At 39.2% G+C, this 15,220-nt stretch overlaps 1 protein-coding gene across 21 annotated transcripts in view; it reads left to right on the forward strand.

The window, feature by feature from the left end:
* Camk2d (calcium/calmodulin dependent protein kinase II delta) overlaps positions 1-15,220 on the forward strand; it is a 258,730-nt gene that overhangs the window by 208,835 nt on the left and 34,675 nt on the right. For 3 of the 21 annotated variants that reach the window (XM_052729961.1, XM_052729960.1, XM_052729968.1), the window contains exons 13-17: positions 413-450; positions 1,895-1,927; positions 4,506-4,565; positions 6,899-6,940; positions 9,316-9,364. In XM_052729961.1, coding sequence (XP_052585921.1) covers positions 413-450; positions 1,895-1,927; positions 4,506-4,565; positions 6,899-6,940; positions 9,316-9,364 — 222 coding nt within the window. The remainder of the gene's footprint in view (positions 1-412; positions 451-1,894; positions 1,928-4,505; positions 4,566-6,898; positions 6,941-9,315; positions 9,365-15,220) is intronic. The other 18 variants (XM_052729980.1, XM_052729975.1, XM_052729967.1 and 15 more) reach the window with 10 other exon arrangements.

A 15,220-nucleotide genomic window follows, 5' to 3' on the forward strand; every position in this document is an offset into this window, starting at 1 on the left:
TTCAGAGGCAGAACTGACATGGTCACCAGACATGGTGTGAACATGTAATTGGTCTGTCGGCTGGTGTCTAGAGACTGAAACCAACTTTCTGGATTCTGAAGGATGGTCCAGTGAAAGTTCCAGTATCCTTTTCGGGACCAACAGTGACGTAAAGTTCAATGCGCAGGTGGCAATGTGTTCAATTTCATGCCATGAACTATGTAAGAATTCATTTCTAAATTTGCTGTGGCAAAAACCAGAAAAGTGATACTGTCTTTCAGTGTCCTGTAAGTGTCCTCTTGCTCATCAGTGTGGTCTTGGTGGTTTGGTGTATGTTGGCCATAGCTCAGCAGAGTTGACAGGAGACTTGATTTGTCATCTCACTGTGGGTGTGGGAATACCTCACTGAACCAATTTTCCTCTCATTTTGCAGCAGCCAAGAGTTTGTTGAAGAAACCAGATGGAGTAAAGGTAAGTTAAGCGGCTCTCCAAAACGGTCTCTGACTTTCAGATGCTGCAGAGTTTAAATGTTACCTGCAGATCCCAAGTCTGTAGGGTGCAGACTGAAGTGCAAGATAGCTTAATGCACAAACATGATTATCATTTACATTAAAAAAATGTTCAGTCCTTTCACTAGATTATATTATTAACTATGGAAAGCAATTATTTTTGGTATACCTACTACAGAAACTGAATGTCTAAGTCCCTTCTACTTCTCCACAGTTCCAAGCCACTCTGGTGACCTAAGAATCTGCAAAAACTAAATGCTTTTCCAAATAATTGTGATGTGCACTTGACGCCTACCAGGATCTGGGAACAAACTCAGTTGGTCTGAGAAATCAAGGCATCAGTGACTAAGCGCCCCTATTTGGGCAGGTTTATGTAAAGCTCATAACTTGCTTGTGTTTCAGTCACAAGAATTAGAGATGTAGCCAGGCAGTGGTGGCGCACGCCTTTAATCCCAGCACTTGGGAGGCAGAGGCAGGCGGATCTTTGTGAGTTCGAAGCCAGCCTGGTCTACAGAGCAAGATCCAGGAAAGACCCAAAGCTACACAGAGAAATCCTGTCTTGAAAAATCAAAAAAAAAAAAAAAAAAAAAAGAATTAGAGATATATTCAAGGTTCCTACCCTGTACAGATACTAGGGAAACCTTCCAAGAAAGATGATATCAAAATATTTTTACATTCTTGCATTTCTAACCAATATGATACAACTTACTTGTCACTGATAGTATCTTTAATAGAGTGTAACCTCCTATTTGCATAATAATCTTTATTATCATTCCAGAATATCACCTAAATGTCTTATTAATCATTTTCTTTCTTTTCCAATGGCAGATGCATACATTCCTCCACAGGTCAATACTCTTGGGAATTAATTAATATTCTAATCATTGAACTAGACCCAATCAGGTGGTCTGTTCATATTGAAAAATGTAACATAGAAAATTATGTGTCAGTTGGTTCCTAAATTCATATGGAGTCATCACAACCTGTTTGTGTGTGACTTGAGAATTCCCAGCTCTGAGGTCACTGTGCCCTGTCTTGCTAGGTTGCCATATCCCATTCCTTAAGCTAACTGTATCTTTCTTCTGAGTATTTCACTCATTTCAGATTCCAATAATGACTGTGGATGTCTGTTTTTTCCACGGTGTGACACTGGTGATAATGGGTGTTTTTAAATTTCCAAATGTTTCCTTCTTGGTTTTCTGAACTGCTCAGTGCTGGAGAGCTCACAGGTCAAATCAGCAGTTATTCTCACTACTGCCGTGATAAAAAAAAAAAAAAAAAACCACTTTGAGAACAGTTTCCCTCTTGCCGACTTATCGCACCTTTTCAACAACAAAATTATTATGTATTCCATGCTTTGGTCACATTTTTGTTTTCTCTTCCTTTCTTTTGACTGGTCAATTCAGAAAAGGAAGTCCAGTTCGAGTGTTCAGATGATGGTGAGGATCTGTGTCTGCCAGATTTCTCCTTCTGGGAAAAATACACACTTAGAAACGAAACAGTCTCATTTACCTGAGTTAATGGAAGTAGAAAAAGTGTAAGAGCATCATGGGTCAGCGCTAATCGGCACTCATAACATGCTGCTCCGCTTTCACATTACGCTGTTCTTCTCTGATAGAATTCTTCAGGTGAATAAGAACTTGAACCCTTATCCATATCCTGTTAATGAGTTTCATCATCTCTGAGAAGGGAGCCCAGTTTTCTCCTTGAAAATAAAGAAGCCAGGGCACAATGGATGTTTGCTTGTATTGGAAGAAATGCTGTAGGGTTATTTTTTTAATTGATAATCATAATCGGTAAATTAATTCAGACATAACGTACTATACTTGCCATGAGTTTAAAAGTAATGTGAAAGTGATTTCAGCATGGGCCCATTCTAGCTAAGCTTCTCTAAAAGGAGTATGTGTTAACTTAACGGAATAAATACAGCACCTCGTTCACGCCTCTCGAGAGGGATTCTGTGTCATGTAAACATTTGATTGTGTTCAGGTTTCAAACAAGAAGAATACATTGCTTCCATAACATGAAGTACATAAATTCACATGCATATTAGAAAGACATCTATGGTTGAACATGGTGCTTGGTAACAGACTCTTTGAAAGCTAGTTCTTCTGGCTTTTACTTAGAAGTTAACTCACTATTTTAGAATAATATTAGCTATACCTCCAAAACATGGTGGTGTGTGTGTGTGTGTTGTTCATGTGTGAATGTGGACAGCGGTGGGAGTAGTCATGCACTCTGGCTGATAAGTTTGTGTGCATTTAGATACAAATGAGTCACATTTTCACTGAACAACGGCAGTTCTTAGCAACTATATCCTAGGGGAAATGTCTCTCTCCTCTCAGAAAAGGAAGAAGAGTATTCCAGAGTATTTCTCTCTCATTTACATCTACTGATAACCCCTAAGCACACTAAGTACATGTAGCACTTTAATCACAAGTGTCCTCTTGACTGGACAAAAATTGACAATGCTTCATCAAGCACTCTTGCTGAATAAGAAACTATCTGTGAGCATCCTTCTAATGTCCAATGCAGCTTGTAACAACTTGAGCACATTCTGATCCTTCTGTAGCAGGCCCCCTTACATCATTACCTTCCATCTCTTTTTGACTGTTGCACACATTTTGTGTTGCATTGATTCAAAGAAAAACATTTCCAAAACTATTTTTAAAATGCAGGTTGGTGGCCTAATCTTTAATAAGTTATCTATTTAAAGGGAATTTTCAACACTTTCTCTCTCCCTGCATATCACAGAGCACTGTGTTGTAGCGTATTAAATAGTGCTCATACTGAACCACATGAAGGTGAACATACCTGAGTTAATTTCTGTTCCTTTCTGTCTTCCTTTCAGTGACAGCCCCAAAACAGCCTGTAAGCATAAAGCTAAACTATCCAGTAAGCCCAAATAATGACTGTGTAATCACTTGTAAATAACCATTTGATATGTAGTCCTCTTTAAGTCCATAGGTATATTTACATTCATATTAAAACTATGGATGTATCCCTTTAGAAGATAATATACAGTACAAATGCCTATGTAACTTGATATGAAAAAATGAACGTGAATTTAAGTTTCTGTTTGATAACCATAATGTAATATGTTATGTATGGGTTCCAAATAATGTGGATTATTACCTCTCAGTATTTTATTCTTTACTCCCAAGCACAATGGAGTTCCAAGTTCCCGCATGTCTACACAGAGGCTTCTCTGTGGCCATTGCCATATTTATCGGCTCCATGAGCTTCTTTCAAAACATGTCTCCCACGGTAGTAACCACATCTCCTTTAAGGATAAACTCAACTGTGTTGATGCAAGGGTTCAGTCCCACTGGATGCACTAGGCAAGAATAATGGAACAATCACAAGCTGCTGAGCTGTCCCTCAGGCAACTGTGAGCAGGAAAGTCCTTTCACACTCATCCTACAGAATGCAGTTTGATTTCTCCCACTTACCAAAGAAGATGCATTCCTACAGGAGACCCAAACTTATCATTTTCAATAAAACACTTTAATGCCTGCATTTTGTCAGAAGAGCCAGGATTTTAATTGGATATCTAGTAAACAAAATCATGATAGCTCCCTGGGGAAAGATGGTCTGTGTATGATTTCAGGCTCAAGAATAAAATGAGAAGAAGAAGAAAAAAAGATAATAAAGGAATTTGTTCATAGCAGTGAATAATTGGAAACTTGGAAACAGGATCTCACTTGAAGGGTATGAAAGTGGCTACAGCCTCCTCATACTCTGCAGCTTGGTTTAAGCTCACTGAAGCCACTCAGAGGAGTCAGCACACCCAGATCAGCCACAGCTGACCTCATTCTTGCCACACAGGTCCCAGGCTGTGTGGGACCTTCAGAGACTGGACGTGCTCTTCCATTCGTATCAGTCAATCCAGCCTTCCCCACCCATCTCCAGTGGCTTTTTATTCTCATGTCTGTATTTCCATGTAGACATGCTACTTATAGACATCAGCTACCAAGAAGATTAAGGCATCTGTTTCTGTTTTCTGCATATCCACAGATAAACAACAAAGCCAACGTGGTAACCAGCCCCAAAGAAAATATTCCTACCCCGGCGCTGGTATACCTGGGCTCGTGTGCCCTTCTTAAGTTCTGCACTGTTTGCTGTTCTTTCCTTCATTTGCTTCCACTAAATCAATATCTATGTATCAATACTTAATTTGGTGTTAGGTTGTTTTGTTGTTGTTGTTGTTTTTGTTTTCTTTTCAAAAATAGAAGACGGTTTTACTTGGTTTGCTTTTCTTTTCTTGAGATAGGTGTCAAGCAGTGTGTTTCTAACATGAGACTTCTCATTTCATTGTGGAACATCATGCTTTTTCTCCGCAGTTGGAATCCTTGCATGCTGGCTTGGAAACGCAGTAGAATGCACTTCGGTTACTCTTAGCTCTTCTGGTGATGGTTGCCACTGATCGTGCGAACAGTGGTTTCTCTTTCTGCCAAGAACATGTTGACATCAAGGAGAGCTAACAGGATTCTTGCAAGATGATATAAAAAGTAGACCTTATTCAGAGTTCCCATTTCCCTCTTATTGAAAGACAACATGGCTTTGCAAGACTTCACTTTCTGAGTTAAAGAGGCACTGCATAAGTCAAAGCTTTTTGTTTATTGTCTTTCCATTTAAATTGTCACTGTTTCACTTTCTTCCCCAGAATGAGAGTGTATTACACAAAAGCATAAACTGTCAGTGACAGTTTTGTCCATTTCAATCAAATATCCATAATTAACAACTAAGTCAGTTAGTTCTACACATTGGAATAGTAGTATGTTAAAATTCAAAATCTGAATACTGGCATTTAGTACATAAGAATGTATAAAGTATTCTTCAAATGTTTTCATGATTTGACTTATGATTCCTAGAATTATTTTTACTCATTGCTGTCCCCAGACTGGTATTGTCATTGACTTAAAAATGTTAGGCATTATGTCACTTGGGTTAACCAATAATAGATTCAATTTAAAAAACATTTGAAGGAAAAGACATATCAGATAGAGTATTATCAGGGCTGAGAGCATAGCTTAGTGGGAGAACATTTTCTTAACATAGAAGAAACCCTGGGGTTCAATCCTTAGCCCTATAATGGAAAAAAAAAATGTTTTCTTAAAAATGGGTAAGAACGAAACTTGGTATGTCATGGCTGGCTGATACACATGGGAGGCCTGCCCTTTTCAAGAGAAAGGAGGAGAGTAGATGGGGTGGGAAGAAGGGAGGTTGAAAGGAGAGACTTGAAGCGGGAGTGGGGGGGGGACTGATAGGGCTGGGAAAAAATAATTAATGACAAATTAAAAATTAAAAAAAAATGAGTAAGAAAGAAAAAGGCCAAAAGGATAACAGGTTATGGCTAATAAAGGCAGCGTTACAGCTCAAGCCTCAGAAGGGAGGAAAGAAGAAACAGTTGTGTTTTTCTAAGTACACAGTGCAGGCTTTCCCTTGGGAACATTCCTGTGGAGAAGGCTGGCCATGGTTACAGCTCCTCACAGTTGCTAAAGTACCCATTCATGGTTGCAGCAAGCACACTGTCGCTGTGTGAACACTCAGTCTATTTTTTTTTTACATCAGTATTTGAATACTATTTTCCACTTAAGAATTTTCTCCTAGAAAGCTATGTGAGCTGTGTGGAAATAATAGTTTCTTCATGGAAGAAAGATTACCCAACAGCTTACTGTTCTGTATATGAAGTTCATAAAGCAGAAATTGTACTTTCCATGTGATTAGTATAGGATGGATCAACAGTGTTTCTAATGATAGTGTTTTATGATTAGCTCTAAAACATTTAACTAAACTTTTAAAATATTCTTTAGAATTTTTTATGAGCTTTGAAATGTATTCTTTTGGACAGTCTTATAGGGCTTTTTGTTTGTTTGTTTGTTTTTAAGTGTAGTCCAGTGTTTCAGGATTCTCCAAGGGTATTCAACTATGTGTTGATTATAATAATATCAGAGTCAGGTCCCAAGGTAATATAGCTGAAAAAAATCTTCACAAAGAATTGGATGTCTTCTCAAATATTTCTGTCTGTGGTGTTCTTGGCCAGTTTTTGTGAGACTGATAGCAATGGAGTATTCAGTAGGGAAGAAGGGGCAGCTCTGCCTGGCATAGGGCCTGGGCAAACAGCAGGTGCCTCTTTAGGTCTCCGAACTGCAAAGCCCTGCCTGTTCATTCATCTATCAGGAATAAGGTCTCTTGCATGCTGCTTCTGGGTAGGGAGGTGTGTGATCCCATGGGCTCACCAGGGAGGCCTCCCCAGAGACCCTGTCAGCTGTTGACAGTCCTTGACATGGCTTCAGCTCTTGTCACTGTTTATCTTGTCTGTTGGCTCTCTCTGCTCTGTCCCATAGACTAGTAAGAACATACTTACCAATACGCACTGTTTCTTTCTCTATTTTGTTCTCACTCAGGAGCCCCAAACTACTGTAATCCACAACCCTGACGGAAACAAGGTATTCAGAAAGAATCAACACCATTTGCTTTGATAAGATTACACATCTCATCAAATGCCCTGTATAAAACCAATCCATTATCTTAAATGGGAAAGAAAAAATTGGCCCTCTTTTCATCACGTGTTCTTTGGGGCCTAATTAGTCTAGAATTATTCATAGACTTCTTTCAGACCAAAATGGACGACAGCCTGAGAACGAAATCAGTGATCCCGTAGTGAATAAAAATATACGGGTCAGGTTAAACATTTACACAGTCTTTCTGTTGAGATGACGGTGTCTTAGGCAACTCCGTGTGGTCTTTTTGTTTCTCTGTGCCTGTTTGCCCATTGTGTGATAACCACATACAGCATGAAATTCCAGAATTTCTTGCTATCATTTCATTGTCTTCAACTATAATGATTTTATTTTTCTTTCTAAAACTTGATGTTGCTTTTGAGCTTTTTGGTCTTCTGCTCTGTTGTCACAGTGGTTTTGCTGTTGCTGTTGTTGTTGGCTTGTTTCTCAGTTCCCTGTTATTGATGATATTACTGGTGGTGTTACTGTTTGCCATGAATTTAAAGAGGATTGGGAGTTCTATTTCTTGTTAAATGTGTTTGTTGTCCCTCTATATGAATTATAGTAATAGATATTAAAGTATTATGCTGAATGAAGACTAATGTCTTCCACCTACTATAACTTATGTGTATACCATGTTCATACCACCACTTGTATACATGTCTGAGAGATTAAAGGAGATGTTTTCTAAATGTAGTCTATGTCCACATATAACTTGTTATACACTATCATATCTAAGGGGAGGGCAAAATGTATAACTCTTCTTAGGTACTGAATATAGTCACAGGTCTTTTCCTTCCTGTAATCAACAATGTTAAAGGCTCAGGAAATACATTTCATCTCTGGTTCAATATTTTGTCGACCCCTATTGAAAACAAAGTGTTGTGTGTCTTAATCTGAGATGTACATTGGTGTCATGACATTGGAGATGTTCTAGGTCCCAAAAAAGATTTGAGGTAGTCAGGGCCAGCACCTATGAGAACAGTCCCATGAATGGCACTATCAAATGAAAAGCCAGGCATAGCAGCTGGAGCGGACACAGCCGTAATTCTAGCTCTGTCATTGTAAGAGTTGCTGCATGGTATTTATTGCTTACATGAATCCATTTGTTTTTAAGTGCATGGGTTTAACCTTCATTTTGAGTTTAATTCTGAATGCCACATCACATTAAAGAAGTGCATGAATATTTTTCTTTGGTTATGTATGTGTGGAGACTCTGGACAGTAGCTAGTTTATCTCTTTGGTTTAAATACTACATATGGTATTTATATAAATAGATGGCTTTCCAAAAATACCAAATCTATAAATGAACACTGATGGGTATTATTATTATTATTATTATTATTATTATTATTATTATTATTACCTTCCAAAACCTGTTTTCCTTCACTGAACATACAGATATTGACTGGAATTTTGGTCCTAATTACTTTCAGCTCTGGCCTTTAATCATTCCAAGTGGAAAATGAATCCTTATGAATACTGCAACATGTCTTTGCTAGGAAGTATTTCACTGGCACATTTTAATGAAACTCCTTTAAGAAATGTATCTTACACCAGCAGCCATGCACTTTCACATGTGCTTACTACTCTACCTTAGTTTGTAGTTTTACAAAGAACTTTGTCTTTCCATTGTGGGAAGAGATTTCTCTCTGAGTGACTGGCTGTTTCTGAGTTAGGAAAGGCCAAAAAAGTCTAACTGACCTTGAAAACAAATTATTCATTATGATTCCAGTGTCCTAATCATAGACCTGAAACAGTTTTGACAGCTATTACAGCCTGGCTCAGCTCGATAGCCCCAGCTTCTGAACCAAATGATGGAGGAAATGCCTTTTCTCTACAAAGGTGGAGGGTAGACACAGAGCTGCAAATTCTCTGCTTGACACAGTACCCAACACAAAGAAGATACTCTTTGCTGATTAGTTTGTTAGGGATAAAACCATGTATTCTGTTTCAAGTCTATTCCACTAAAATATTCCATTTTTTCCTCCTAAAAACACACTGTGTGAGGCACTCTAATATGAACTCGTCTTACTCAATTCTTAAATAAACTACACATTTCATCTACTTGTACAAATCACCTGGATTTATCCTGCATCAGTGACTAGGTGGCCAGAGTACTCCCTTTGAAATGTTTGCAGCATATGACATCTTGTTTCTGTTGACAGTCACTTGATATATTTGTCCATTTGCATGTCAGCATATGCACACAGCCTGTGGGAGAAACTTGCATGATATGTATGTACCACCAGCCAAGTTTGTCAGAAGAATCAGCTCCTTGTTGTGGGAAGCTTAAAACTTCCTTCTTTTCTTCTGAACAGGAGTCGACTGAGAGCTCAAACACCACGATTGAGGATGAAGATGTGAAAGGTAAGCTTGAGCCCCAAACTGGGAAGACCCTAAGTTAGAGCTCCACGTCCATCACAGCAAAGCTTGCTCCAAGTAACCAAAAAGTTTAGATTACAAAGAAGACTTTATCGCAAAAGAATTTCATTTTTGTTCTATGAGGACATTATTCTGAATAATGAACCACTGTGAATATGTCAGTGTTTTGCACATTTTATGTGTTTTAAATTTAAACATGTGATCTGTGCAAGCATATTGTTGACATCACAGCTAACGATGACTGATTTTAAACACATCAGTCAAAAGTAGCATAAAATACAGGACACATTTTAGGTATATCATTAAAATTTGTATAGAAGACTGTGTTCAAGATTATATTCAAAGGAGGTGGTATGAAAATATGCTAGTATTTTTTTAAGCTTTTGATTGAATGGCATTCCATGGAATGCCAGTGGAGCTTTATGTTTGGAAGCATTCTGGCCTGGGTTTCATAGACTTTCTTAATATATTCTTGGCATTTGTTTCGTTCTGTTTGCCAAAGCTTTCTAGCTATTGAAATCTCTGCAATAAACGTACTCACTCTGCACTTGGAGTTACTCTACTTCCTTTGACCACGTGCCTGGTTTTAAAGTGTTCATTTTTGTGACAGTTTCTTGTGCAATTTTGTGTCCTTGTCTTAGCTCAATATTTGCAGCCTCACCTTCAGTGAGTCTGCTTGACTAGAAAGTATTCTGAAAAGGGACTATAATGATAAAGGTGTTTAAAATGAAATTTTAAAGGGTAAGCAATATTTTGAGGAATTGAAAGATATGATTCATCAGTCATCTAAATCTTAGCTTGGAAATACCTTACCTATGAATGTCACTAAACGCTGCAATTTTTAAGGTGGCATTAATACAATAAAGTCCTGCAGAAAAAAAATGTGCTTGTGCTATAGGATGAAGAACCATGAAATCTCAGGTCAAAGAGAAATACCGACAAATTAGGAAATAAAAGTGGCTTCAGACTGCAGTTGACAGTCCTCTCTTTTTCTTCTTGGTTTAGTGGAACAACTGACGTCATTATTAACATTTATTCTTTATATTACTAGTGCACTTCCCTACCTCAAGGAACCCCTCATTGTTTCTCAGAGTGCAACAGTGGATAGCAATGTCAAGAATACTATCAAGTCTATTCATCCCACTTTTGCCTCTGACCTAAAATTTGAACAGAAGTAATCTTACAAATATGCTACAGACATTTTTATTAGCCAAATAAACAGATGTGCCATTTAGCTTTTGTGAGTGTTTCAGATTCATTAGCTCTTCAACTAAATGAAATGTTTTATATGATTTTGGTGCCTGCTTATGTAAGTGTTTGGTGGGACTCCTGGAGAGATTCTAAGCTATTATGTACCAGAACAAAGAATTGAGCAAAAGTTGCTGCAGCTGAAGTAGAAACAGTTTATGAAGAAAAAAAAAAAAAGAAGAAGAAGGTATACTTCCAACAGAGGAAGGAGGCCCAAGGAGAGAGAGCTCAGAGCTCAAATAGCCCCGTTTCACAGAAGGTGGGGGTTTGTATGTCACATAGTGTGAGCTTTCTGGCTCATTTGTGTAGCCTGATCTGTTCCACACATGCTCTGTTGCATGCAGTTCTACATACAACTTCATGCATTCCATGTTTCACTAGTGTCTAAAATCTACACTTGAGGAGGGGTATTTTAATATTATAATGAACCACAGGCCTCTTTAAACACTCTGTGGTGTTCTGTGCCTGTTCAGTGTCAGGGTTCTGGTGGACTCAGCTAAGGGTATTCTCCAGCCATCCTCTTTGCCAGACAGTTTTTCTCATATGTTCGTTTTCAGCCTTTGCTGAGGCCTACTAGATCTTAGTCTCCAACCCACTCTTTGGCCTCAATTTTTAATCAAGTGTCTGAAAACCTATCCATTATCCACCAGAGGAACTGAATCTTTAAATAACTGAGTATAATAAAGGGAATGCCAACACCTCAGTGTATGTAGTTCATCCATCTAGGACATTTTCACACCTTGATAATTATGAGAATGGCTTTAACTTGTAATGTTTCTCATCTGAATTTGACTGGAGCTATTAAATACTTGCTCAGGATAACTTACTTTGATTTATATAAATATCAATGTCTAATATGAGTCTCTCAGTTGGGCATGGTAGCACACATCTGTAATTCCAGCACTTAAGAGACTGAGACAAAAGAATACAGAGTTCAAGGCCAAATGTCCATACAAAACAAGTTTTAGACCAGCCCCAGTAGACATAGTGATACCTGTCTCAAAGAAACAAGTCAAAAACAAGCAAACCAAAGGTTTTCTCAGGGATTTGAAAAACTGAAGCACTATTGTTTTAGTTATTAAAATATTAAAGAAATATTAAAGAAATTAAGTATAACATTAAGATTAAAAAGTATAATATAAGATTAATAGAAATGCCTAGTTGATAATTGAACACAGGGTTTCATTTATATTCTGAATCCTAATGAATAAATTACATTTCTGCTTGATTGTACTAGTGTAGAGCTGGCTAGAGTCATAGATATGCCCATTAGGCCACACTGTCTTCTCTCTAAAACATGTGCAACCATTTGATAGCTAGTCCTTTTAATGTTGACAAATTCTGGAAACCTTTAGGACTAGAAGGTGCTTTGGAAGATCACCCAGGCATCATTCCAGATGTAAGGGAGGTAGAAGATAAAAGACTGGACATCATTTTAATGCATTTGTTTTGTTGGTGATCTGGTTCTGCAGGAATCTCTCCCTCTCTCAAGTCACTGAATAATCCCCCAAGAAAGGCCTGATATACCTAATTCATGTGGATAATTTTGCTCTGTTCACCCCAGGATTTGCCATGCTCGATGTAGTTTAGTGGGAAGTATGTTTATTGTTTTGCTCTGTTAGAAGACAAAGTTACATAGATATTTTCCATGTAGGAACTTATAAAGACCATTACATAACTTCACCAACCCTATGTCCTTTATGCATGACCATATCACATCTAGAAAATTCCTTTACTTCCTTCTACCGTCCATGCTGTCTGAGCAAGGTTGTATACAACATTATTACTCAGGTGAAACCCCACACGGCATTTAGATATTTCTATAGCACAGTCCAATGTGCTAACACCTGTTCTCCCCTGAAGCACATCCGGCAGCAGCACCTATAAATATGCTGCTTCATAGAGGCACATGGCCCTTGCTACCATATCACAAGCTTCCCATACCAGTGCCTGTCCTCGCCAGCTACCTGAGGAGTGAAAGTTTGTCTTTTCTCTCTACTGCAGAGAGCATGGGTGTGTCACACATAAAGTGGCCTAATCGAAGAAAGAAATTAAGTACATCAATAGCATGGTTCCTCCTCCCGGGGTCTCAGGGGTAGCTGGAATGTAAACCTCCAGATCAGCTGTTTGCATAAGAAAGTCAGCAGAAGTAGTAACTAGATGAACAGAGCTTTCTAGGCAGAGAATATGGAATTACCCTGGGAACCAGGACTGGGAGAAGACTGTTTTCATTTAGGTCTGCTTGCTAGTTTCCCTTAGTGGCCTGGGTTCTTCCAGGCTCCCATCTACACGTTACTTTTGAACTGCCTAGGGTCAGTTATCTGGGTCTCTTCATTCATTCAGCCTACTTTTCACCTGAGCTCCCTGTAAACTAGTCCTAATCAAGAGATTTCAAAGATTCAGAGCCAAAACCTCATGTATATTGTACGTGAAGCTCTTTTTCTGGAAGGTAGGCCCATTTCTCCTAACTCAGTAAATAGTAAGGGAACACGGAGAAAGTGAGACTCAAGATCTCCCCATGATTGAGCTAAAAATCCTTTGTTTGTTTTGTCCGGGTTTTGTTTTTGTTTTGTTTCAATTAACTCAAGTTACGAATCTGAGTTTGGTGACATCTTCCTATAATCCAAACACTCAGGAGGCTGAGGTTCTAGGATCGCTAGTTGGAGGCCAACCTCAGCCATGTAGAAAGAGCCTGTCACAAAACTGAACAAAACTAAAATATTACGTTGTAGCCACCTGTTCCTTTCCAAGCATGCAGTCATCCCAAGGACATCCCTTGTGTAGTGATCTTAAAAATCTCCCAGAGGTCCCTGTTCTCTCTCTTCAAAGACAGAGTGCTCACTCACATCCTAGTGCCCACATTTTGCACAACTTCCTAATATTAATATTGTCTCATGTTTGGAAGCCAGGTATTATTTTTGATGCTGTGTTGGGAAGCTCAGCGGCTTTTCAGTGTCATGGAGAGTTAGTAATAGTTGGAAAGGTAATGACATCATAACAAAGGACAGTTACTGCCTTACATGACATGAAGTGGTCATGGCCACGATACAAAATAAAATTTCTCCTGCTAAAACTAACTGATTTCAAAATGTAAACTATTAGGCCAAGACTGTTGAACTAGCTGTTTGCATTTTGAATACATTTCTAACTTCACATTAACTTCTAGTTTGATCAGCCGGTGTCACCATTAACCTTTCTCTAGTGGCTGGCACATCTAACAGTGCTCCTTTCTATAGGCATGAGGGTGCGCTTCCACACTGTCTGCATGTGAAGACTGTCCTTTGGTTTGTGGCTGTAGCCACAGTTTGCAGGGCCTGTCGCTGTATGCCACAATGCCTCTCCACCTCCTAACCCACCCAGCATCATTGCTCAACGCCAGCTCCTTCCTGATGAGCACACGTCTGTTTGCTCCACCTGATGCTCTTTCCCAGCATGCCAGAGTTGTGTGTCACCTGTGGAAGTTGGGCTTCTGTCTGTCCTTGTCATCTGTCACTCATCTTGCTTCCAGCATGTCACTTCGGCTCACCACTCCGCAGCCACTCACTCGGATCCCTTGCTGCATGCCCTCCGCCTTGCAGGTCTAGCCCAGTGCAGATCAGCACAACAAGCAGAAGTCGCTAGTTCTGGGGTCAACTGGCCGGGGCTACATCCTTGCTCAACCCTTTCTCTATTGCCTGGGGTGATGGTAAAGAAGCTGTATAGGATGCTTCCAGAAGGCCCTGTGAAAGACAAAGATGCTGGACCCTTATTACCTGCATGGGATCTGGTAACACCCCTTTGTTGGCTCCTGAGCTAATCTAACAATCTCTTGGGGAGTGAGCTTTGTGTACGTGTCTTCTAAATCTGTGTATTAGTGTACAGTGTGGTCACCAAGTACTTAGACTCACCGACCCATGTGGACTGTTGCCTTGAGGAAAATACTCCTTTCTGTATGGGAATTATTGGGGTAGACGATCAGATGCTGCTCTTCTTCAGAACTGCATGCTGCTTGTCACTCAGGACTTCTCTTGCTTGAACCTCCCACTTCCAGAAGACATATGAATCAGGAAACACCTTGTTCAAGGAGTGGGGGTAACAGAACCATTCTATCAGCCTCAAGTGTCCTAGACAGCTTGTCATATACACAATAATTTGTTTCAGATTTCTAACCCACAACTTGATTTGTGATGTTCTTAAAAGAAAATAATTTGTCTGTGTGTATGTACTTACGTGCTAATCTTTAGATTCTTAAAGGACCAGAAACATAGGATCCATGTAGAACTCTAATCTGCAGTGCGTAAGCATTCTCCTTTTCTCCAGCCCTTTCTTCTTTAGCACATTTCTGATTTACCTAAAACAGTGTTGACTCACTGTTTTTCTTGGTACCAGCTGCCTCCTATCAAGCTTGTATCTTGAGTCTGTCAGTAACTGACCGCCTCATGCTTGGTGGAGTAGCCCTTCTGACAACTGTTGCCGGCCCAGTTAGGACAAAGGGAGAGCTACGTTTCTATAATAGAAAAACGAGCCCACTCTGTATTTTAATAAACTGTGGGCTTAGAGGTTCTAGAAATAGCTTTTTTTTTGCAATTTTATAAAACTTAATTATTTTAAAAA

Source organism: Peromyscus californicus, unplaced genomic scaffold, assembly GCF_007827085.1.
Source record: "Peromyscus californicus insignis strain IS unplaced genomic scaffold, ASM782708v3 Scaffold_9__1_contigs__length_137607984, whole genome shotgun sequence".
NCBI classification, from domain to species: domain Eukaryota; kingdom Metazoa; phylum Chordata; class Mammalia; order Rodentia; family Cricetidae; genus Peromyscus; species Peromyscus californicus.